Here is a 25,817-nt window from a genome sequence, read left to right as displayed (position 1 = left end):
ATATATATATAGATGTTAAAACCAATAAAGATAAATATGTGAAGTCAATAATCTATTTATATTTTTTTTTGTAAAAAAAAAATAATAATAAATAATAAATAATAATAATGTGGTGAATGACATGACAATGAGGTAACGCAACAGGAGCTTAACAGCAATAAATGTCACGCTTCAGCTTTTAGTAATATACAGATATAAAATAAAACAACAAATTAAGTATTACTAATATTTATTTTTGTGGGGGAAGGCAGTTTAATTTGGTTAAAACTTTAAACAACTCGACAACATAACTTTGAGAGGCTGGATTTTTTTTTTTTTTTCCTTTTTAATTAAAGGAATTCTTGTGGAGGAGAAGAGGACATCAAAATTTTGCTTTGTGTTAGACAGTCCGATAACATTGATAAGGCACAACAACGAAAGTAGATGCCAATTTTTACCGAGGGGTCGGTGTGGCCCCGTTTCCTGTATCATTGACAGTGGTCTATGTAACAGTTGCGAGAAGGTTACGAATGACAGCTCTATTAAAGTCCGCTTGTTGTGAGTGACACCCACAAAGAAATGGCTGTGCATTTGGTAATGCAAGCTTTCATGCTTCTGCTTGCATGTGAATTACCAGAAGCAACACCACCTATAGCAAAACCCAATTGTAAAAGTAGGTGTGGAAACCTTCAAATTCCATACCCATTTGGAATTGGACCTGATTGTTACTTGGACAAGTGGTTCGAAATTGTTTGCAAAGGAACTGGTGGCTCTGCTCAAGCCTTCTTAACAAGTATTGGTAAGGAGGTGCGGCAAATCATTATTAGTAACAATCCAAGTACCAACAAATTTATTGAGAGTACAATTCAGGTCCAAGTGCGAGCAATTTATTCCGAGTATTGTAAGTACGCGGGAAATCACAGCATTGTCAACATCACAGGAAGTCCTTTTCACTTCTCCCAGTATCATAATACATTCATTTCTGTCGGCTGCGACAACACTGCAATTATAGACAATATTTTTCCTAAGGTTTTCGGATGCGAGTCGGATTGCAAGAAAGACATGAAGGTAGACAAAGAAGTTAAATGCTCGGGTTTCAACTGCTGCGAGTCGACAAATATCCCTTCAAACCTTCAAACATTTGATGTTAAATTCAGAAGTATAAACAAATCAAATGACAAAGACGACGGGATAAAGCATTGCAAATATGCCTTCCTAGCAGACAAAGGGTGGTTGGAGAAAAGCAAACGAGATCCCTCTTCAGTGCAATATTGGGAATACGTTCCTGTGGTGCTGGAGTGGGCCATATTTGTCCGGAACAACAATTCACATGAGTTGTTTCACTTCCTCGAAGGTAGACGCCAAGTCAGTTGTTCTCGCTCATATGAGAACAAAGACCACCTCTACAGCTTTTCTTGTCGCTGTGCTCCCGGATACGAAGGAAATCCTTATGTTGATGGTGGATGTGAAGGTAAACTTCAAATGCACACCGTTCTTGTTTTGCATAAGTACTCCATTTTAATAGCATTCGTCTTAGATGATACTAAACGCATATTTTATTCCACCTCGTACTAAAGAAAGAATTAAAAGAATGACTGTGGTTTGTGGGAAACAAATAATCAAGAATTAAAAATCAAAAATAACCGCCAAACTTCTAATTATAATTTATTATATCATTTTTTTTTAAGAACATATAATTTTAATTTTAAGTACTCTAATTACATTTTCACCATTATAATAACAATATCTAATTTTTCGACGCATCACTGTTAGCTATATAAAACTTTAATATACGTAAGAATTACACTTTCTATAAATTATATGTCTTTCATACACAATAATACTTAATAATAAAAATATGTTTACCCCAGGTCTAGGGTGAAGGAAAAAAATTGGTTTTGTATCTCATACAAAACATATAGCGGAAGCAATAAACAAGGATCTATTTCATTCATGATTGATAACGTGCACTACGTAAATTTCAGAATTTAAGAACAAGATAGCGTACTTTGGTATGGAGAAATTCAAAACCAAAGATTGAAGTACTCGGGAATACTTTTAATCTTCACTCCAATTCCACTTTACGCCCAAGATGTGTGGTCTCTCGATCAGTTTTCAAAGGGAGAATGAAAGTGTGTGTTTCACACTCACATACACACCGTTTCTTATTTCACAAACAAAAATTCTGTATGTTTCTCCCTTTATAAGTAACTGATTATCTAATTGGACTGGCCTATTGGGCCTTTCCAATTGGGCTTTAGTGTGTGGCTTGGAGTGGGACCAAAAGGGACCAATAAGACACTAGCTCCAATGGGCCTTGGGCTTTTCTGTCAACTCTTGACAAGTCCAAAGTTACCATTAATTATATTTAATACCACTATATAAATATAATTGCACTCTAGGCCTTATTAATAAATTATATCCCAAGACTTTATTATGCATGCAACCCCTTCATTAAAATATTCATAGTAACCCAAAGTCATGAATATAGACTGCCACTTTGAAAATTACTACATCTTAAACTTTGAGTACCCGGTTTAATCCTTTATGTTATTCATCATATATTTATGAAATCCAATTTCATAAATATATACTTTAGTAATTCCTTACTAAAGTGGTTGGGCCTAACACTCTGAATAACTAAACTCATTAAACTTATCTTAAGGGAATATTTTGTATCTCCATTAAGAGACTATGAATTCTATCTTGAGAATATATGTCCCATCAACACTAAATGCGGATGCCCAACATACTGAGATTTTGACCGTAACTAATAGATCTCACTCCTGATATATCAAAGCAACCTGCATCTCATGATCAGGTCCATTATTCATTTGACAGTCGTTAGGAGAATAATAAATCTCACAGCGGTCCAGTTCAATATGTCTTAACTCTTAAAACATATCAACATACCAACTAGAAGTCTCCACTTCCATGATCAAGACAAATCATCTTAGTTGATATTTATAGTCTTCGCAGATGAAACGTCCAATTTCATCACCGACTACGAACTAAACTTCTGAGTTTACAAAGAACTTGTGATTTATATCTTCTGTGACTTTTCACATAAATCATATACAATGTATCTCATGGACTATGATAATGTCTCAGTTCATTTATAGATAATCTCATATAATTAAACAAATTAATTATTAAATACATGCCAATAAATTGGGTTTTAGGGCATAAACCCCAACACAGGGATACTTGGGTGATGAACTTATTGTCTAGTGCATGGTGTAAATATTGAAGTTGTAGATTTAATTCAACACATCATTGATTCATAGAGTTTCTGAGAGGTCCCATAGATATGGAATGGATCAATCTGACCAAAGGCCGAGAAATCACTTCTTTGTGTCAAATACATACATACATACACATACATACATACATATATATATATATATATATCTATATATATAAGAAATTTTATACCACCTAATAACTTTTTACTGAATTAATATTTTGATAATCTCATCATTGGATTACATTCTATATGTTCTTAATATACATGTCAAATTCCATGTCAAATTCCACGTCAATAAGAAATTATTTACCTTCAATCCCTGAACTCATCTTTTATATATAATTTTAAACTAAATGAAATTTAAACATTTGCAATTATAAAGAATATTAGAAGAAAAAGTATTCTAATGGTGAATTTGTTAAAATTCACAACTAACAAAAAAAAAAAAACATTGAGTGGTATAACTATAAGTATAATATTGTTTAACGCGGTGTTATATATATATGGGCCTCACTATACTATTTCAACTAACTTTTATATTTATCTACAGTATTTTCAGCAATAATTTTTCAGTTTCAGCAAAATAAGTGATATCCAAACACATCCTAAATAGATAGATTCTGTTGTGGATAGCTCTACTTCAAAGTGTATTCTATATTAGAAATATCAACTCAAAAATATAAAGCCACATACATATAATATTATCAATTATGTAACACCCACCCCCCTTTCTTCTTCTTCTTTTTTTCTCTTTCTTTTTTTTTTTTTTTTGATAATCCCCACCCCCTTTCTTTATAGCATGATAGAACTTGAACATTATAAGTAACTTTTTTCCTTTCATTTTTCCATCATGTGACATTTGCTTTTTGTCGAACAGCGTCAAAGTTAAAGTGACTTTTTTTTGGACAAAAAGTTGAAAAACTAAAGTGACTTAGAAATAATTATTGTAATGTTGGACCCCATCATTGGCTTGATTGAGTTTGAATTTAAGCGTGCATTTGGGTTGGAATGAAAAATTAAATTATTTCACTATTCAGCTTATTTTTGCTATTATTTATGGGCCCCACTGCACTTTTTGGCACTATTTATGAGCCTCACTATACTATTTCAACTAACTTTTACATTTATCTACAGTATTTTCAGTAATAACTTTTTTAGTTTCAACAAAATAAGCGATATTCAAACACATCCTAAATAGATAGATTCTGTTGTGAGTAGCTCTACATCAAAGTGTATCCTATATTAGAAATATCAACTCAAAAATATAAAGCCACATACATATAATATTATCAATTATGTAACACCCACCCCCCTTTCTTCTTCTCCTTTTTTTTTTCTTCCTTTTTTTTTTGATAATCCCCACCCCCTTTCTTTATAGCATGATAGAACTTGAACATTATAAGTAACTTTTTTCCTTTCATTTTTCCATCATGTAACATTTGCTTTTTGTTGAATAGCGTCAAAGTTAAAGTGACTTTTTTTTGGACAAAAAGTTGAAAAACTAAAGTGACTTAGAAATAATTATTGTAATGTTGGACCCCATCATTGGCTTGATTGAGTTTGAATTTAAGTGTGTGTTTGGGTAAGAATGAAAAATTAAATTATTTCACTATTCAGCTTATTTTTGATATTATTTATGGTCCCCACTGCACTTTTTGACACTATTTATGGACCTCACTGTACTATTTCAACTAACTTTTACATTTATCTATAATATTTTTAGCAATAATTTTTCAGTTTCAGCAAAATAAGCGATATCCAAACACATCCTAAATAGATAGATTCTGTTGTGGATAGCTCTACTTCAAAGTGTATCCTATATTAGAAATATCAACTCAAAAATATAAAGCCACATACATATAATATTATCAATTATGTAACGCCCACCCCCCTTTCTTCTTCTTCTTCTTTTTTTCTTTCTTTTTTTTGATAATCCCCACCCCCTTTCTCTATAGCATGATAGAATTTGAACATTATAAGTAACTTTTTTCCTTTCATTTTTTCATCATGTAACATTTGCTTTTTGCTGGATAGCGTCAAAGTTAAAGCGACTTTTTTTTGGACAAAAAGTTGAAAAACTAAAGTGACTTAGAAATAATTATTGTAATGTTGGACCCCATCATTGGCTTGATTGAGTTTGAATTTAAGCGTGTGTTTGGGTAAGAATGAAAAATTAAATTATTTCACTATTCAGCTTATTTTTGCTATTATTCATGGACCCTACTACACTTTTTGGCACTATTTATGGACCCCACTATACTATTTCAATTAACTTTTACATTTATCTACAGTATTTTCAGCAATAATTTTTCAGTTTCAGCAAAATAAGCTATATCCAAACACATCCTAAATGGATAGATTCTGTTGTGGATAGCTCTACTTCAAAGTGTATCCTATATTAGAAATATCAACTCAAAAATATAAAGCCACATACATAAATATTATCAATTATGTAACACCCACCCCCCTTTCTTCTTCTTCTTCTTTTTTCTTTCTTTTTTTTTTGATAATCCCCACCCCCTTTCTTTATAGCATGATAGAATTTGAACATTATAAGTAACTTTTTTCCTTTCATTTTTTTCATCATGTGACATTTGCTTTTTGTCGGACAGCATCAAAGTTAAAGCGATTTTTTTTTGGACAAAAAGTTGAAAAACTAAAGTGACTTAGAAATAATTATTGTAATGTTGGACCCCATCGTTGGCTTGATTGAGTTTGAATTTAAGCGTGCGTTTGGGTAAGAATGAAAAATTAAATTATTTCACTATTCAGCTTATTTTTGCTATTATTTATGGGCCCCACTGCACTTTTTGACACTATTTATGGACCTCATTATACTATTTCAACTAACTTTTACATTTATCTACAGTATTTTTAGCAATAATTTTTTAGTTTTAGCAAAATAAGCGATATCCAAACATATCCGAAATAGATAGATTCTGTTCTGGATAGCTCTACTTCAAAGTGTATCCTATATTAGAAATATCAACTAAAAAATATAAAGGCACATACATATAATATTATCAATTATTTTTCTCATTGAAAGCTATCAAATGATAATATAACACAGTTGAAATGGGCACGCACTATTTGTTACTTAAACATATTTGGTCGAAAATATCAATGACAAGGGACTTAATTTTGTACCATATCGACCATTACAATTAGTATTTACTTTACTAGTATCTAAGCTAGCAAGGCTAGCCTTACTACTAGTCCAATTAGGCTATCACCGTAGGCAAGTAGAATAAGACCTCCAAATTTTAACCAATATAAAAATTTATATACCAATAAAAGTATTAATTAGGCACTGTAGACTGAAATGTGCCACTTGAAATATATGGGTGTACTGGGTTATTTCACCCATACTACGATGTATTCAGAATTTTGGTCAGTAAAATGTATACCAAGCTGAAATTAAACCAACACTTTTCTCTCCTGCATTTCTTCTTCATTTTCTTCAGTCTCTTTTTCTTCATGTTTCTCCATCTATTGCTATTTTTCTCTTTCATTTCTTAAGCTTCTTTGACTCTTCATCTCTCTTTCTCTCTCTAATTTTTTTTGATAAATAACCCTTTCATTACTTTCATTAACTGGAATTAAAGTCACACTGGGATATATCAATTTGAATTTGATCAACTATTTTGGGCGGAGTATCCTCTACCCAAATATTAAATTCATTCAGAAATTTGGCTTGCCTAGCCAAGATATGAGTAGCATTGTTGCCACTCCTGCGGGTGTGGGTTACTTCCCATGCATTAAACCTCCTTAGGCCCTCCATGATTCCTTCAATTACCATCCTAATAGAGCTCGGAGGCACACATTGTTTCCCTAGAGAGTTAATCACCAGCTGAGCGTCACTTTCTATAATGATATCTTTTAGTCTGAGGTCCCATGCGAGCATCACACCTTCCTCAATAGCTTTGGTCTCGGTTTCCATCATGCCCAAAGGCAGTTCAAACTTTTACTCATGGCCCCATTAGTTCGCCTCTTTCATTTCTAATGACCACGCCAACTTTGTAGCACCTTATATCTTTAAAAATTGCTCCATCTATATTGACTTTATACCAGCTCGGTTTTGGGGGACTCCACGAAGGCTCATAAGGTGCAGGGGGTTTTCTTGAGGCTGGTTTGCTGACTGGAATTCTTTCAAGTATTCTATGATTTCCCTAACAATCACATCATGGATTTTGCGTTGTCCCCAATGTCTCACCTAGTTTCGATTGTTCCACAAACTCCACACAATGATTGCAAACAAATCCCAATTAACCCCTGCTCACCTTTCTTTGATCTCCCACACAATGTTGATGAAATCTCTTGGGGGGTCTTGAAAGCAAGGAAGTTTGAGCTTTATGCCGCTCCAAACAGCTTCCGCAATTTTGTAGCTCCACAAGGCGTGCCCCGAGGATTCCCCAAGCCCACACATATCACACCTATCATCCTCTCCAATTCCATGTGCCTTTAGACAAAGTTTTGTGGAAATAATATTTTTACATGCACTCCACAGCAAATGTTTGATCTTATTTGGACAGTTCAATCGCCACACAATTTTCCAGATAGCTTTCATCCTTGAGTTGTCTGAACTGCCACCTTCTTCGCCCCAACATAGTCCTTCTTTCAACACCTTTTGGGCTACCTTGTATGCACTTTTTACTGTGTACCTTCCATTTGCAGTCCATGCCCATATGATTGAATCCTCTGGTAGATTGACACTAATGGGTATGCTCAAAACCACTTCGGCCTCATGAGGGAGGAAAGTTTTTTTTTACTTTCACCACATCCTAAGACCTCATATCTGTATCCAGCAAGCTCGACACCTTCTCCAGATCCAAGTGGGAACCAGCCAGGCTTATCACTTTGAAGGAAACCGGGGAAGGATCCATCTATCTTTCCATATATGGACACTTTCCTTGTTTCCTATGCCCCACCTGGATCCTCTATCAATTACCTTTCTTGTTACCAAAATGCTTCTCTACGCGTAGGAAGGCCTTCTCCCCAACTCAGCCTCGTTGAACATACCATTCGGAAAATATTTCGCTTTAAACACTCTATGAACCAACGAGTTTGGGTTTTGTTGCATACTCCACCATTGTTTGGCAAGTAGCGCTAGATTAAAGGTTTTTAGGTCCCTAAATCCCATGCCATCTTCTGCCTTTGGGGTGCACAACTTCTCCCATGAAACCCAAGCCATTTTCCTCTCCCTATCTTTTTGACCCCACCAGAAATTGCTCATCATAGAATTCAACTCTTTACACAAAGTATCCGGGATTTTGAAGCAGCTTATCATATACGTTGGCGTCGCTTGAGCTACTGCCTTTGATGAGTATTTCCCTACCTGCATGAGAGAGAAGCTTACCCTTCCATCCGGCTATTTTTCCTCCCTACTTAGTCCTTGATTCGATTGAATGCCTTTCTTTTCCCTTTCCCCACAATCAGTGGCGGCCTTAAGTAATTTTCATAGTGCTGAACTACTCTTGCCCCAAACTTCTCCTTCACATATTTTTTTATCTCCCTACTAGTATTCTTGATAAAGTAAAGAGAAATTTTTTCCTTATTAAGTTTTTGCCCCGAATTCGCTTCGTAATCTTCAAGTACCTTTAGTACCCTATTACATTCTTCCATTGTGGCTCTGCAAAACACTATGCTGTCATCGGCAAATAGCAAATGGGATATGCTCGGAGCTCCCCTACTGATTGCAATCCCCTTTAAGTGCCCCTCCCTTTCCTCTTTTTTTAGCATGGCCGATAGGCCTTCGGCACACAATAAGAACAAGTAAGGGGATATTGGATCACCTTGGTACAGTCCCTTTGATGAAATTATTCTCCTTTTTGGTTCGCCATTAATCAATACTGAGTAGGAGATCGTAGTTACACAAATCATTATTAGGGAAATCCACTTTTCATGAAACCCCACTTTCTCATCATAGCCTCCAAATACACTCATTCAACTCTATCGTAGGCCTTGCTCATGTCAAGCTTGATAGCCATTAATGCTTCCTTCCCTTTCTTCCTTTGGTTGATGCAGTGCATGGTTTCGAAGGCGACTAACACGTTGTCTATAATGAGCCTACCTGGGACAAATGCACTATGAGAATCATCTATCACTGCTACAAGAACTCTTTTCAGTTTATTAGCAAGAATCTTAGAGATTAATTTGTACATAACATTGCATAGACTTATGGCCTGAATTTTGTAATTTTTTGGGGGGATTTCACCTTTGGGATGAGGCATATATATGTTTCATTTAGTCCACTTGGAATTGTGCCTGAATTGAGGGAAGTCAGCACACAATTGACAACCTCAGGCCCAACAATATTTCAGTAGTGTTTAAACAAGATCGGGGACATACCGTCCCGTCCGGGGACTTTAGTTGGATGCATTTTCTTGAGGGCACTCCATACTTCCTTGGCCTTAAAGTCTGCAAGCAATTCTTCATTCATATCGGGAGAGACTTGAGTTGTTATTGAGTCCAGGCTAGCTTCGGAACTGGTTGGCTAGTTTGACTTGTAAATGGACTCGAAGTAATCTAGGATAGTACGCTTAATTCCCTCCTTATCATCCTGCCATACTCCATTCGGGTTTTGCAGCCCCATAATCCAGTTTTTCCTTTGTCTTTGACTGGCAGTAGCATGGAAGAACTTTGTGTTTCTATTACCCCATTTTAATCACAGTGCTCTGGACCTTTGATTCCACATTATTTCTTCTCTGACTTGAATCTCATTGATCTCCCTTCGAACTTTCTAAATCTCCTTTGCTTTCCCATGTAAGCTGTCCCATAATTCCAATTGTTGAAGTCTCTCATTTTTTTGTTTCAACACCTTGTTTACATTACCAAACTCCTTCCAATTCCATCTCTAGAGTTGTTCTTGGCATCTCTTAATTCTATCCATAATTCCATACTCTGCCTCTACCCGACCCGAATACCATGCCCCTTCCACGATCTCTCTACACCTTTCTTTCCTTGTCCACATTGCTTCAAAGAAGAATCGTTTCCTCCCTTGCTTTTGAAGTTGTTTACGCATAAGAGAGAGCAGTAACAAGCAATGATCCGATATGGTCATCGCCACATGCCTCACTCTCGCCTCAGGGAATAATCTCATCCACTCCTCATTTGCAACCATTCTGTCCACCCTAATCTTAGTACGCTGCTCACCCAACCCCCCCCCCCCCCTCGGCAGCGCCCATTGCACCATGTGAAATTTTGTCCAATGAAGCCTAAATCGAATAGCTCACATCTGCATAAACACTCCCTAAAATCCTCCATCTGTTTAGCATCCCTATCCAACCACCCTATTTTCTCATTTGAATGTGTGATTTCATTGAAATCACCAAACACTATCCACGACATTGTATACTGATTTTTAAGAAATTCCAACAATTGCCAAAAGATAAAGCATTTGCCTGCATCGGGATGTCTGTAGAAACCCGTGGCTCTCCATGGAGTTAGTGCCGAGCTCTCATGGACTTCCACATCTATGTGGGAGTTTGAACAGCTTCTAAATCTGATGTCTGAGCCTTCCTTCCACATCATAGCTAACCCTCCGCTTCTTTTGTCACTAGGAACAGTGATGCCCTACGTATACTCCAATTTATTTTGAATCCCCTTCATTTTGCTCTCCCTTGACTTCGTTTCAACTAAGAAGACCAGCAATGGGTCTTTTGATCTCACCTCGTCGACGAGTGTCCGAACCGCTAGGGCCGACCCAAGACCCGGCATTTCCACGCCAAGATTGTCATGTGGCTTAGCGGTGCTGCCTAGCAGCAACTGCCTCTCCGCCAACCATCTGTGTTTCGTCATCTAAGTTTGGACTGATGTGTTTTCCTTCCTTTCTGCGTTTTAAGTCCAACACGTCAGGATTAATTTCACTCAGTGGGGTTGGGCCCTCACGCCAGTGCCGGCTCAAGGCCAAGGCAACTTAGGCCTAGGCCTAAGGCCCCACAACCAAAAAAAATATTCCCTACTAAAAAAAGGCCTCATCTCCATTTGTAAAGGCCCAAAATTTTTTAAAAATATAATATTTTTTAAATAATTGGTACTTTTTTTTTAAAGTGATGTTAAAGATACCACAAATTTTACTATAGGTTTAAGTTTAGATTTAACTAACATGTCACCAATCACATAAAAAATTAATTCAAACACAAATAAATTAAGTTGTTGAATTTTATCAATTACAGTTATTATCACATTATATTGTAAACATTTTGCAGTATCTGTAGTATTTTTCTTTTTCATTTCTAACCAGGCTTCCAAAATAGGAGACCAATAGAAATTAAAACCAATTGAAACCCTAAAATGTTTTTAAAAAAAATGCTGCAAATTTGATAAATTATCAATGATGACTAATCTCCTCTAATAGTTTGAGATCTTAATTTTTGTAAATTAATATGCTACAAAGCCACGCACCAAATAATATTTATTTATCTTTTTCTCTTAAAAAGAATATATAAATTAAAATTTAGGTTACAACTGTACTTAACTATGCATAGTTATATATCCAAGTTAAAGTAAATTTCTTTTTTTAAAAAATAATATTTTTTCTATTTCTTTTTGTTTAAATTTATGGTTCAACTATGATACTCAATTCTCTGTATGAAATTAACCTTAGTTTAATTATTATCATTCATCAATTTCTGTATTTACATCAAATTAATCTTAATTTGATTATTATTATGTAAATTTATTTAATTAATGTTTATATATAAAAAGGCCTCATATAAAATTTCCGTCTTATGCCTCAAATTTTGTTGGGCCGGCCCTGCCTCACGCTTCATTCTCCTTTGGCCCTTTGCCTCACTTATTGGTTCCCTTTTCACCTGTTGGGCTAGCCTTTTCCAGTGCCTGCTATTTGGGCCCATCTTTTCTGCAGTCCAACCCGTCGTCTCATCATAAAACATAGCCAATAGGCCTAGCTCAACCTCCGAAGTAATTGGGCTTGTTGGTCCGCTTTTTGTACCTGGGCTTGGCGCCAAAGCGTCTTTGAAATTTGTCTCTTCCTCTTGGTCTTCTCTTTTTTCCCAATGCATGCTTTTTGCATCCTATGTCTGGGCTTTTGATCGGTCCGAGGCAATTCCTTCTAATCTCGTCTTCTTCCCTTCTTACTTTCCCACCAACCCATTGACCCTTCCATTTTCGTGTAACTTCTCTGTTTTCTCTATGCTTGACAGTCTTGATTCGTGAGCCCCACCAGCCCCCCTTGAAGCCTCGTGCATCCTGATTGGCACTGACCTCCTTTCCGATTCAATTCCAGAGTTCCATTGACTTGTTCCTGTTTCTGCTCCTTTCTCCATACCAGACTTAGTTAGTTCTTGCATATATCTTCTTATGATTTCGCCTCTCATCCATGCCCTGTACTGTAGCTCCTCACTCTCAATCCGATTATTGCAGTCACCATTTTTTGGGCAGTCTTTTAGTGTGTGACTAAGGAGGCCACACTGATAGCAGAAGTTAGGGAGTCTCTCGTACTTGAAGTTGACCCACCTGCATTCCCCACCTTCTACGGTGATCTTCTTACCCAGGACCAATCTCTTGGTCACATTTAGGCGCACCTTCACCCTCAGGCACCTTCCCCATTAAACTCCAGAATCCGGAACATCTACCTCCAGCACCTCACCCAGGTTAGCCACTATTGCCCACCTAATTTCCTTCGTTCTACAGTTTAGGGGGAGGTTGAATATCTGTACCCAAAAGGGTGACCATTTGATCTCTATCTCCTTCGGCGTTAACTTTTCGTCAAATTGTTGAATTAGGACCAACTGCTTTTCATAACTCCATGGACACATGTCCAATACCTTCTTCTTATCCCTTCCGTCCCCAAATTCTACTAAAAAAAATCCTCATCAACCTCGGAGATTTGGACGCCCTTATTTGGCTTCCAGAGCATTCTCATATTCTTTCTAAGAGCATTAATACTTATACATTTGTGGGCCATGATCTTCATCACCACACAATTCTTTCCTAATTCCCTTGCTATCAAGCTCGATTCCTTCATCTTCTTCCTCCGTGAAGGACAGTTTACTCCATAAAACTTCAAGCTCCTCTGCCATGATATTCCTCTGCCTAAACTTTTCACTGGATGAGAATGGGGACTCCCCTCAGGGGGTAGAGGACCACCACAAGCCCTCACACTATGGAGGGCACACTATCTCTCGCAAGTAGCTGCAAGACACTCTACTGCTTCTACATGCACACAGGCATGAGAGCACTCTTTTAGATTATCCCATTCTACTCGTGTCATTAGTTCTAAATTTCTTATTTTGTGTGCTCACGTGACCTTCAACTGAGTGACTAAAGAATAAAGACAAGTGAGTTTAGTCAATTCACCATTCAATATTTCAATTCCCACCCACCCAAGCCATGGCCAATATAATCTTCAAGTTTCAATCTTTTAAAAGGATTTGATGTTTTTGTTTAACGGTAGGTCCATTCTTAATATATTGAGTTAAGGATTAACATAATTGGATTATGTTAATATATATATATATATATATATATATTCGTTTATGACTCTTAACAAATGATAAGTTTCACACACAAAATATGCAGTGATAACCCCAAAATGGTACACAGTTATTAATCAGTATAATAATATTTTGTTTCTTGACCAAACTGAGACAACTTTCTGTAGATATTGATTACTTTAATCTCTAGACCAAGCATGTTTACAATAAACTTATAATTTCATTTCGAATTATGTTAGGAATATTAAAAATTTACTACATATAACTTATAAACTAATTTCAACTTTTTAAACAATATTTCAAAAATAAAATTAATAAATTTATATATTATATTGTTAATATGATATTTATCACCTTCAGCAAAATGTCAGTTTGTAATTATAAATCTTTTAAAGTAAAATGTGGTAGTGTTAACTGTATTGATATATATTAACATTTTCCTTCCCATTTTTGTAATCTCTTGTTGGTCTATGTATAGGTTGAGCTCTAAATTGCAGAAAATTTTAATTTGTTTGTCATCCTGTCACATATATGAATGAAAAATACATTAATTTGTTAAATTTTTTTGTTATCCTATTAGATATTAATGAATGTGAAGACGACCTTCTCAATTATTGCAAAAACAAGTTGGATTGTGAGAACACAGAAGGTGGTTACAATTGTGAGAAGCGAAAATCTAAATTGAAGGTGGTCATTGTAGGTATGTTTCTATACTTATTAAATTATCAAAATAAATATAAAACCAAGTACACACACATACTCATATTGGCTATTGCTACAGTTCTCCTAGTACAGGAGAACATGCTTTGTTATTTTTTTTTTATAGGAATTATTTTTTATTATTATTATTTTTATAGGAATACTATAAACTTCATTAAACTTGAGAAATGGAGAGTACATTATAGATAAGAGCTTGTTCAAGAAAACAAAGATTCTCTTTGATCCATACAGAAAAAATCATCAATGTTTAAAGCATGTTTTGCTAATAGATAAGCAGCAATATTACCTTTTTTTAAAACATTGGAAACTCAACACATTGAACCTCAGAGGAAGTTGTGCCATATATGATAGGAGTCACAAAGATTGATGCATGACTTTGCTCAACCAAAGCATTAGAGATAGTCAAAAAATTCCCTCCATAATAAACTCTTGTATACCCATTTCTTTGGCAAATTGCATGCTAGCCTCAAAAACCTTCGCTTCAATCTTGTTGGGTTAAAATGAATGTATTGACCCATTTCAATTAATTAATTAGATCAAATTTAATGCAATAGCATGGAGATACAAACAAATCACCAAATATACTAAGTACAGGGGAAAATAAATTTTATACGGGTGATTTGTTTACAAATGGGGAAAACTTTTAAAGCAAAATCTCACTGGGTAAATTTAAGGTCACCACTACCAAGAATCTACTCTTATCAATCACAAACAGTTACAAGTATAAGAAATCTTACCAAACCCTTTGACCTATCCTGAAATACCAACTTACAATTGAACCCTTACCCCAATACCCAATTGAAATTGTATTATAGCGGCAATCTTTCCGTTCAATGCACTAATCCCAGTACGTGACTAACCATGATGCACAGATCCCAGTGCGTGACTAACTCCACAACAACTCTTTGATTGTTGTAGTTGATTTGCAGCAGCTTCACATAGAAACACCAATAAGATCTTCAATGTTGGTGCAAGAAACTTTGCTTAGTTACAGAATCCAAAGGTGTACAAAAAACGTAGCAAAAACTCTTTTTGGGCTTAGGTACAAATTGTGACCCTACAAGAGGTATTCATTATAATTTTTTTTTTAGATTAAACTATATCTTCTGGCATTAGTTATTTATTATGATTGTGTTTGTGAATAAAATCTATCCTATCTTTTAAAGAAAATTCAACGTGCCAAGATTTTAATGGGAACTTTAAATATAAATTAGAATTTAAATTCAATTGATATATATATTTAAATATAAATATAGATATTTATTTAAATATATATATAACTAATAGCCAAAACGTTTGACTTTTTGTTGACCAGTCCTCATGTGGCTACATAAATTAATGCCGTGTCTACCATTAAAAACACAGAACAATGTATCTTTTCATTTGGTTCTTATATAAACCATTTCAGTATAGTTATTTTGCTATTGTTGCTTGTTGGTGTTCAGTTGCATTGTTCCTGCGGGTAGTTATAAATTTTACTCATTTCCTAATAAATTTCAATTTATATTTCTTGAGAAAAAACTCAAAAACTTCAAGTTCATTCTGATTCTTCACCATCTCTCTATGTACGGTGGAGAACCTTTGGTTTTCACAAATATATTTTTGGTAGGTTTTAACGCTATATTCCATTATAGGTTTTTTGGTTTTATTATTTGGGTTTTAAAATCTTCCTCCACAAATCCTAAAGGTAGGTGCTCCACAAATTTTAAACACATGCAACATAGTAACATCTTCTCCTGTGTCTCAAGTCCGCTTTCTTCTTCTTAGAAAGTGTTAAATTGCTTTTTCTTTCTTCATTTCTTTTTTCAATTAGGTTTTTGTGTGTGGCATATGGGAGATACTTTGTAACCATTCTAATTGGATATTTTATTGTGAAAAATTAGATGGTGATAGGCTTAATTATGTGAATTTGACCTTACAAGAGAGGTTTGTATTTTTCATGGTTTTCTGAAGTTCTATGGATTATATAATATTTATTTTGTTTTAACTATTGTATGGAAAGGAAAGATGTTCCTTATAATACTTGAACGAGATCTTGAAGAAAAGTCTTCAACTCCTTGCTACAAGAAATACAAACACGAAGATGATGCTATTAAAAATTCGGTTAGCCCTCTCTTTTCAAAATATTTTAATTTTTTCCCTATTTTCTACTTTGTCGTTCATTCTACTAAGCTTCGGTATCCCTAAAACTAATTCATGCTTAGATACAATAGAGAGATGTTTGTAACTAGCATGTCCCATCCGTTGATGACATAAATCTTTATTTGGTAAACGAATGCTGTTGCACACAATATCAGCATTAGGAACCAATCCATAACAATTGTCTAGAGTGCGAACACCACTTATGAGTTTCTTTCCAGACTCATCCATAACAAGACACTTTCCCTTAGAGAATAGTACCATGAAGTCTTGATCACATATTTGACTTATACTCAAAAGGTTCACCCTTAGACCTTCTACATATAGAACATTTGCAATATCTTGCAGTCCAGGTAGAGAGATAATTCCCTTCCCTTTAATCTGTGATTTGCTTCCATCACCAAAAGTAACAGTGCCACCTTCTTAGACTCGAAAACCTTGAAGAGGGATCGGTCTCCAGTCATGTGTCTTGGGCAACCGCTGTCAAGGTACCACAAGCTCGTGTCCATAACTTTAAATGCGAACTTCATCATAAAACACACTTCATGCTTAGATGACAGATCAGTGGGAATGGTGCTTTCTCGCATCTGCCTTTTACAAGCTAAGCCTTTGTTTTTTACTCTTCTCAGATGAAATCCTGTGCACATTTTCATTTTGAGACAGTCTAGTTTTTTCTTAGTCACGCTGAGGTTTTTTCCAATGATCATCATAAGAGAATTCAAATAACTTTTAGACTTGTATTTTCTGAAATGCTCAAACAAATAGAGATTAGAAAAACAAGATGTATTTGAAAACAGAAATCTTTTCAAATAACATGCAAACACGTGGTAGCATAAACAAATCACCAATAAACTAAAATGTAACGAAAAATAAATTGACACGGTGATTTGTTTACGAATGGGGAAAACCTCCAAGGCAAAAACCCCACCAGGTGATTTTAAGGTCACCACTCCCGAGAATCCACTATTATCACAACAAGCAGTTACAAGTAAAGGAATCCCAGTACCTTATACTAACCTACAATTGAACCCTTACTCCAATACCCAATTGGATTTGTTCTGTAGTGACAATTTCTCCTTTTGATGCACGGCTCCCATTACGTGACTAAGCAATTGCGCGGATCCCAGTACGCAACTTCAATCACCAACTTGAGAAAGATATTGGCTGCAAAGTTCTTCAGTTCATCCTCACAATGAAGAACAAGAAGATGCTTGGTTACAAAATCCTATGGTGCACAAACACAGTAGCTTCTTCACAAAGAGATGAACTAAGGCAAACTTTGTCTCTGATCACAAATTGCTTAAACAAACTTTGCAACTTGTGTCTCAGTTGTGCGTAACTAAATACGGCCCTTAAAATAATCCTTTTATATGTCTAGGGTTATGAGAAAAGAAGGCCCAAAGACATATCTACGGATTGGAATCAAAACAGATTTGAAAGTCTGTTTTTCTTAAACCTTAACAGCTAGAGGTGTTGAGATGCTATCGAGCCTCGGGGCTGGAGTAGCTTCTTAAGCTCGATAGATGCTAGCTATCGAGCCAGCTGTCGAGTTTTAATGACAGACACTTCTTCAACTTGTTTCTTGGACAAACTTGCATGGCTTTAATACTTGATCTTGAAACAAGGTTTTTTGAAGCATTAAACACATTCTAGATCTACCCAAATACAAGTAAAGTGCGTTTTGTTAAAGGATTATCCAATTACATAAAAGACCAACATATGTTCTTAACAAGTGAACCACATATGTCCTAACAATTGTAAATAAGATAACAAGTGGTGCACTTACCTAGCACACCTAAATCAAAACACTTTAGTTCCCCCCCCCCCACATCCCAAAAAAAAAAAAAAAAACTGTTTTGAAATACACAAAATAATAAAATAACAAGTACTACAATAAACAAAAAATTAACATGGTTAAGCTAACTTCAAGCTTACCTTCACAAGTAAGGCCAATCAAAATTCACTATTAAAAAAGGAATTACAACCACACAAACTCACAATATATATATATAAATCTTAAACATAAACTAACCCAAAGTCCAATACGCCTAAAGGTGCTCTCACACTAACTCACTAGGCAGAGCTAGTCTTTACCCCTCTGGCCCTCTCATAAGACAAAACTTTGATCCCGACGATCTCTCATACAAAAGAAAGCCACACCACTACACTTTTGTAAGGGATGGCACACGCCTCCTTACTTCACTTCTTTTCAATATGGGAATAACTCTTCTAATAAAATTAGACAATCTCCTTATTATTCATCTAGCCAATATGGGATTTCAAAATCAATAAGAAAATCTATAAACTCTTCTATCATGGGCTGGACTTAACAAATCTCCACCTTCTACTCATGAGTTGTCTTCTGCAGTACCCCTTCGGGTACACCCTCTGCACCCCTTTGTGGGTAAGGGTGCTCCACATCGTTCTCAACAAGACATACTCTCATGTACTTATCATCCATTTTTTTTCCACAATTCCTTAGCTTTCATATCCCTTGTTATTAGTCAAAGCATTTTATTATAATCAATCAACAAAATCTGTAAAGAGATCAAATCCAAAAGTCTCCATAGCAAACCCTGACTTCTCTACTAGTTTGTTGCACAAAGATGCCATGGAAGCGCTCCCAAACAAGATCTATTGTGAAACCTATTATGAGAATTAGAACGATCTCACAACTAAATAATATGAATAATGTAAACTTGAAAGAAAAGTACAATTACACATAAGAGAGAATGTAAAGGATTTACATGTTCAACCTTAAGCCTATGTCAATAGATAATGACAAGTAGAAATCTCACTAACAAATATGAATATTACAAAAATAAATATCACAAAAACCAAACTAAACATACATCAAAAGAGCTCTCTCTCACAATTAAAAAGAATAGAGAAATTTCTATTCGCCATTCTAATTTGCAACACACACAAAACATTTAGACAAAATCACGTATAAATTTTTGTTAGAGTGGCTAATTCTAAAGAAAATAATATGCAAACCAAAAAATAAAGAAAAATAAAAATATACAATGCCAGACAGAGCTAGCTTGCCATAGCTACTATGATGACTGCCAAAGTCAACTTGCCTCAATTCAACAACTAGTTGACATGCATGGGCAACTTTTGTCAATGACGAAATCAATCTCATGCTTGACCCCCTTACTAATTAATACACAATTGATCAGTAATCAGTTGCTAATCCGTATAATACATGGTAAATTATAATACTGTATGAAAGTTTCTATTATGTTTTATTTAAATATAAAATTTTACGATTAAGTTAGTTATTAATAAGAAGTATTTATTATAAATTTTTTTGTAGACTAAACTATATCTTCCTGCATTAGTTATTTATTATGATTGTGTTTGTGAATAAAATCTATCCTATCTTTTAAAGAAAGTTCAATGTGTGAAGATTTTAATGGGAGCTTTAAATATAAATTAGAATTTTTTTATTTTATTTTATATAAGATAGAACTTCTACTTTAACTTAATCTAAGTGTATATGTGTGTGAAGCTCTCTTCTGGAGACTTGAACCCTAGCCCTTACCCCCCACACTCCACAAACACTTATACTTATGGAGTGACCACCACACCAAGAGAGCGCAACAGTAAATATAAATTAGAATTTAAATTCAATTGATACATGCATACATATATGAAATTGTGGGATCTCAAAACTTTACGTCCATATTATGTGGTAAAGTAAAATCAAATTGCTTTAGATTTATATATCAGCAAAGAAAATATATATTATAGATCGCCTGAAATTCAAGTAAAAATCATCTATTTTCCTTTGATCTAGAAATTAATAGGAGTTCACTTATTTAGACTTCTGGGTACTGTGGGAACATAATTTGGAAGATTTGATAGCTTCTAGAAAAATGTAGGGAGCTTTTTATCAAAATCTATATTGCACATTCATATTAATATACTAAAAAACACAGATATTTTAATTCTTTTGAATTTTGTAGGTTTTGGTACAAGCCTTGGAGTATTATTTCTACCAACTACATGGGTTTTATACAAACTGATTAAGAAGAAAAACAAAATCAAGCTCAAGAAAAAGTTCTTCAAAAAGAATGGCGGTTTATTGTTACAACAACAATTATCTTCGACTAAAAATAATGTTCAAAATACAAAATTGTTCAATTCCAAGGAGATAGAAAAGGCAACCGACCATTTTAGTAAAGATAGAATAATTGGAAAGGGTGGGCAAGGTATTGTTTACAAAGGAATGTTGGGTGATGGACAAATTATTGCAATAAAAAAGTGCAACATTGTGGATAAAGCCAATCTCGAACACTTCATAAATGAGATTGTCATTCTTTCACAAATCAACCATAGAAATGTGGTTAAGCTACTTGGGTGTTGTTTGGAGACAGAAGTTCCTTTGTTGATATACGAATTCATCCCAAATGGGACACTTTTCCAATATATCCATGAAGAAAATGAAGGGGTTCCATTAACATGGGCTATGCGCTTAAAGATTGCCATAGAAATTGCAGGAGCTCTTTCCTACCTACACTCAGCAGCTTCTTCACCAATTTATCATCGAGACATAAAGTCCACAAACATACTTTTAGATGAAAAGTTCAGAGCCAAAGTAGCGGATTTTGGGACATCAAAAATGGTGAAGATTGACCAAACTCATGTAACCACCCTAGTTCATGGAACTTTTGGATACTTGGACCTAGAATATTTTCAAACAGGTCAATTTACAGAAAAGAGTGATGTGTATAGCTTTGGAGTAGTCCTTGTTGAGCTCTTAACTGGAGAAAAACCTGTTTCTTCAACAAGGTCGGAAGAAGGTAGAAGTCTATCCACATATTTCCTTCTTTCAATGAAAGAAAACCATCTCTTTGATATTCTTGGTGACTGTGTAAGGAAAGAAGGTGATAAAGAAGACATCATCATAGTTGCTAATCTTGCAAAAAAATGTTTGCACTTGAATGGGAAAGAACGTCCTACAATGGGGGAGGTCGCAATAGAATTACAAGGAATCCAAAAAAAAGATACTAATGGTCAAGAAAATTATGAAGAACTTCATAATGTTAGAAGCAAAGAAATTGATCCTTCATATGCTTGCTCTACATCAACACAATCATATTCAGAAATTGCTTCATCTTCGTCATCAATTGTCCTACCATCATCATCTTTCAAATCACTATGATTAATAAACTATTTGCTTTCTAGTTATTTAGTTTCCTTTCATGTTGTAATGTATTAAAAATTATTTTAATATGTCTATAATTGAATTTAAGAAGAATTCATAAATATTTGCATAAAAATGGCTTGTATATTGTGAGAACTACAATATTGGGGTTAATGGTGACTAGTGAGACAGTGCGTGTAAAAGAGAAGATATGATGGTCTCATTCCTTCACTGTGCATGTCATGGGTACATCACTTGCACTACTTTTTCTCACATTGCTCATGTATAAGGGTGAATGCATATAGAGTGTATGGAGTCGCCTAAAATCAGTGAAATTTCTTAAAGGTTTGATTGGTCATATATATATATATATATATATATATATATATATATATGACCAATCAAACCTTTAAGAAATTTCACTGATTTTAGGCGACTCCATACACTCTATATGCATTCACCCTTATGTATATATATATATATATATATATCCCTTAAAATGTAGTGCAATGCAATATAAAAAAAAAAAAAAAAACTACTTGCCTAGTTGGGAACATGTCTCATGATATCGTGCATGCTTTGAGAATAATACATGAGTCAAGTTGGGATCTCAATGGTTTTGATTTTAGCGGAAAAAAATTAAAATATATATATATATATATATATATATATATATATATATATATATATATATATATTTTAGTTTTGAAAACCATTTTGAAAAACTCATCACTGACAAGGGCTGATGTCAAGATGAACTTAAAATATTAAAGTTGCCCATTGCAGTCAAGTTTTGGGGGTACCTAGCCATTATTAGGATCTCGTCGATCTTTTGAAAATGACATGATCCATCTATTTATGAATTTTGAATTAATGGATCAAACAAAGGTAGACATTCGCCATGATCTTTTTCGCCAATGAAGCTTTTGAGGATAAAAAATAATTTCTCAGTGGGAAATCGAAGAAAACCACAGTAGAATTTTGGCAAGTGCTTTGAAAAATATGGTGTTTTAGTGGAAAATCAAGAAATCAGGATGAAAACAGTGTTTTGAAAAATACAAAAAAAAAATTTGGAAGAAAATCAAGGAACCAAGTTGAAACCATAATTTTGGAAATATAATTTTTCAATGAAAAATCAAGAAACCGAGATGAAAATCACACTTTTAAAATCCATACTAGTCAAAGAACCAGAATAATTAGTTGTTCTAAGTTCTCTAGTCTGATTGGGTCAAACCGATGGTTAAACCAACGATGTGATAAAAAATAAAATTATTAATTATAAAATTAAAGAATAAGTGTTATTTTTTTTTTTTTATAAATAGTAGACTAAAAGATGTAAGTATATCTTGTTAGAAATTCTATAAGATTTTTTAAAACAATTTACGTTAGTTTCACATCTTATATTTAGAAAAATAAAAAACAAAAAAACAAAAACAAAATCTAACTAAAGTTATAAAAATATTAACATTATAAAATAATCATCTTTGAATTATAGAGATAATAAATTTAAGATAATTTTCAAATAAATGAATTTTCCCATCTTGTTATTTAAGAAAATGAATATAATAAAACTAAACTAAAAAATTTAAGTTATCAATACAAATACAAACAAACAAAAAAAAAATGGAAGAAGCAATTGTAAGGGGTGTTAGGGTCATATTTTATGTATTGGCTAATCCTTTGACAAAATGCACTTTACTTATAATTGAGTAGATCTAAAATGAATTTAATACATCAAGAAATATGTTGTTCAAGCATGATAGGGAAAAAATGTATTGACCCCTTGCAAATTAATTAATTACTCAAGTTAATTAATTAGGTTCAATTACATCCAATGGCGTGGTAGCACAAACAAATCACCAACTAAACTAAATGCAACAGAAATTAAATTTGCAACAGTGATTTGTTTACAAATGTAGAAAACCACCAAAGCAAAAACTTCATCAGGTGATTTTAAGGACACCATTCTCAAGAATCCACTAATCAATAATCAAGCGTTTACAAGTAAAAGGAATCTTACCAACTACCATTGGCCTATCCCAAATTACCAACCTACAATTGAATCTTCACTCCAATACCCAATTGGACTTGATCTTGTAGTGGCATTCTTTCCGTTTAATGCACAAATCTCTATATGTGACTAACCAATGATGAACGGATCCTAGTACGTGACTAACCACTAACCAATTATGCACGGATTCCAGTACGTGAATAACTTCAGTAACTTGAAGAAGATTGTTGGCTGCAAAATTCTTCACTTCATGCACAATGAAGATTAGGAAGCTCATTGGTTACAAAACCCTTTGGTGTAAAAACGTAGTAGCTTCTTTCAGAGAGAATAAGGCATTAGGTCACTCAATGCATGTGCGACGGCCTTTAAAATAAGCCTTATATATGTCTAGGGTTGTGAGAAAAAAAAAAACCCAACACATACACATCAGCTTGGGCCGAAAACTAGATCTGGAAATTTTGATTCCGTGAGTCTCGATAGAAACAGCTTCTATCGAGCTTTGACTTTAAATCTCAATAGAAGTCCATTCTGTTAAGATTGCTATCGAGCTTTAATGAATAGTTTTTCTTCACTTGTTTCTTGGTCCAATCTTCATGGCTTTAATACTTGACTTAAGCACTTGTTTCTTAAAGTACTAAACCTATCCTAAATCTACCCAAATACAAGTAAAGTGCATTTTATCAAAGGATTAGTCAATTTACATAAAATATGTCCCTAACAATCTCCCCTTTTGGCAATCCGTGACAAAACCACAAAAACAAATAATCATGAGAGAAGTCATAAATCACTTAAACTCAGAACCACTTATTAAATACAATGAGTCAACCCTAACATAAACTCTTGAAAAATTTTGCAAGAAGAGAGCTCATGGCATGGTAGACTTTCACAACCTGTCTTTCTGAAACACTTAAACAAGACTCATTAAGGCATCATATGTGAAACGGAAATAAAGATTGCATACATATAGAAACATGTGTATAAAGAGAGAAAAGAAACAACCTATGGGAAGATAGGTGAATAAAACATACATCATCATCATCATATATATGAAAATAAAGTACATGTATGTAAAAATGGTCACAAGACTGGTGTACATGAAGCTAATGTAAAAGAATACATAAATATCCTTACTACATCCCTCAAATAGATTAAAAAAAACACTCCCCCTAACAAAAATATCCTACACTAACTCTCCCCCTAAGTACAAGACTACTCTTAAACCCAAAACTACTTCCCCTTTTTGTCACGAATGACAATGGGCAAGTCACTGAGAGATAGTCATCTCATCATCACCGGAAGAGCTAGCAGCACAATCATCAGCATCATTCTCATCATCAAGAGAGGCCTCGGGATAAGGAGACCATGTGAGCCTATCGACGAGTAATGTGTCCTGCTCTAGTGTTCATTTGACACATCTCATCAGTGAGAGTGTCCAAACGACCACTAAAGTTAGCATGCATCTGCTGAAGTTGCTCCATGATGGCCTCAAGGGTCATACCACCAGCCGCGAAGTAAGGAGTAGAAGAAGTCGAAGCCGAAAAGGGTGGAATAGCAAAAGCTGCAGGATAAGTCGTTTCCACACGTGGTCGTTTCAACAGAAGCTGAGCCTCACTCTCCTGGATAGAACTAGCACCGATGGCACCCATAATGGTGAAGAGAGGTGAGAGAGGAATAAGAATAGATAAGTGTGTGAGGATCCATGTGATAGCCGAAGGAAAGATAAGCTTATCATGGGTAGCAATGTCTCTATTGACATCTATAATAGATGCTATAAAGTGAGAGGGAAAATCGATGGTGAGACCCTCCATCAAAGACAAAAGAAAACGAGCACGAGGCTCGGTGATGGAGTTATAGTGTGACAAAGGAGTAAGATCAAAAGTCATCACCATGTTAAGAAAATAAAGACCTTTAGCAAAGCCGGAGCAAGGGGTGTTTAAAGCACCACCTTAAAAAGAGGGTTTCCCACAGAAGTTGGAGAGAAGGTCATCTTTAGACTCAATCTGGAGACGCTTACAGCTAGGGTAGTCAAGATGTGCTACCTTAAGGACGTGTAGTATCTTAGATATAAGATCCAGAGTAACTATGATATGTGTACCTCTGATTGTAGAAACA

The 25,817-nt window shown here is 34.6% G+C and overlaps 1 protein-coding gene across 1 annotated transcript; it reads left to right on the top strand.

Moving 5' to 3' along the window:
* Window positions 1-403: 403 nt before the first annotated feature.
* LOC142615127 (wall-associated receptor kinase-like 9) lies at window positions 404-21,839 on the top strand. Its single transcript, XM_075787825.1, has 3 exons — window positions 404-1,450; window positions 14,264-14,383; window positions 20,514-21,839. The coding sequence occupies exons 1-3, from the start codon at window positions 559-561 to the stop codon at window positions 21,710-21,712; spliced, it is 2,211 nt and encodes a 736-aa protein (XP_075643940.1). The 5' UTR covers window positions 404-558; the 3' UTR covers window positions 21,713-21,839.
* The last annotated feature ends 3,978 nt before the right edge of the window (window positions 21,840-25,817 follow it).

The sequence above is a fragment of the Castanea sativa genome, chromosome 11, assembly GCF_040712315.1.
Source record: "Castanea sativa cultivar Marrone di Chiusa Pesio chromosome 11, ASM4071231v1".
NCBI classification, from domain to species: Eukaryota; Viridiplantae; Streptophyta; class Magnoliopsida; order Fagales; family Fagaceae; genus Castanea; species Castanea sativa.
Note: the sequence above shows the minus strand (reverse complement) of the source record. Positions and strands in the feature narration are given on the sequence as shown.

Excerpts from the sequence above, each read along its gene's own strand:
- LOC142615127 (XM_075787825.1), top strand. The coding sequence starts at position 559 with ATGGCTGTGCATTTGGTAATGCAAGCTTTCATGCTTCTGCTTGCATGT. Across the intron at positions 1,451-14,263 it reads TGTTGATGGTGGATGTGAAG|ATATTAATGAATGTGAAGAC; the intron begins GTAAACTTCAAA and ends TTATCCTATTAG. Across the intron at positions 14,384-20,513 it reads ATTGAAGGTGGTCATTGTAG|GTTTTGGTACAAGCCTTGGA; the intron begins GTATGTTTCTAT and ends TGAATTTTGTAG.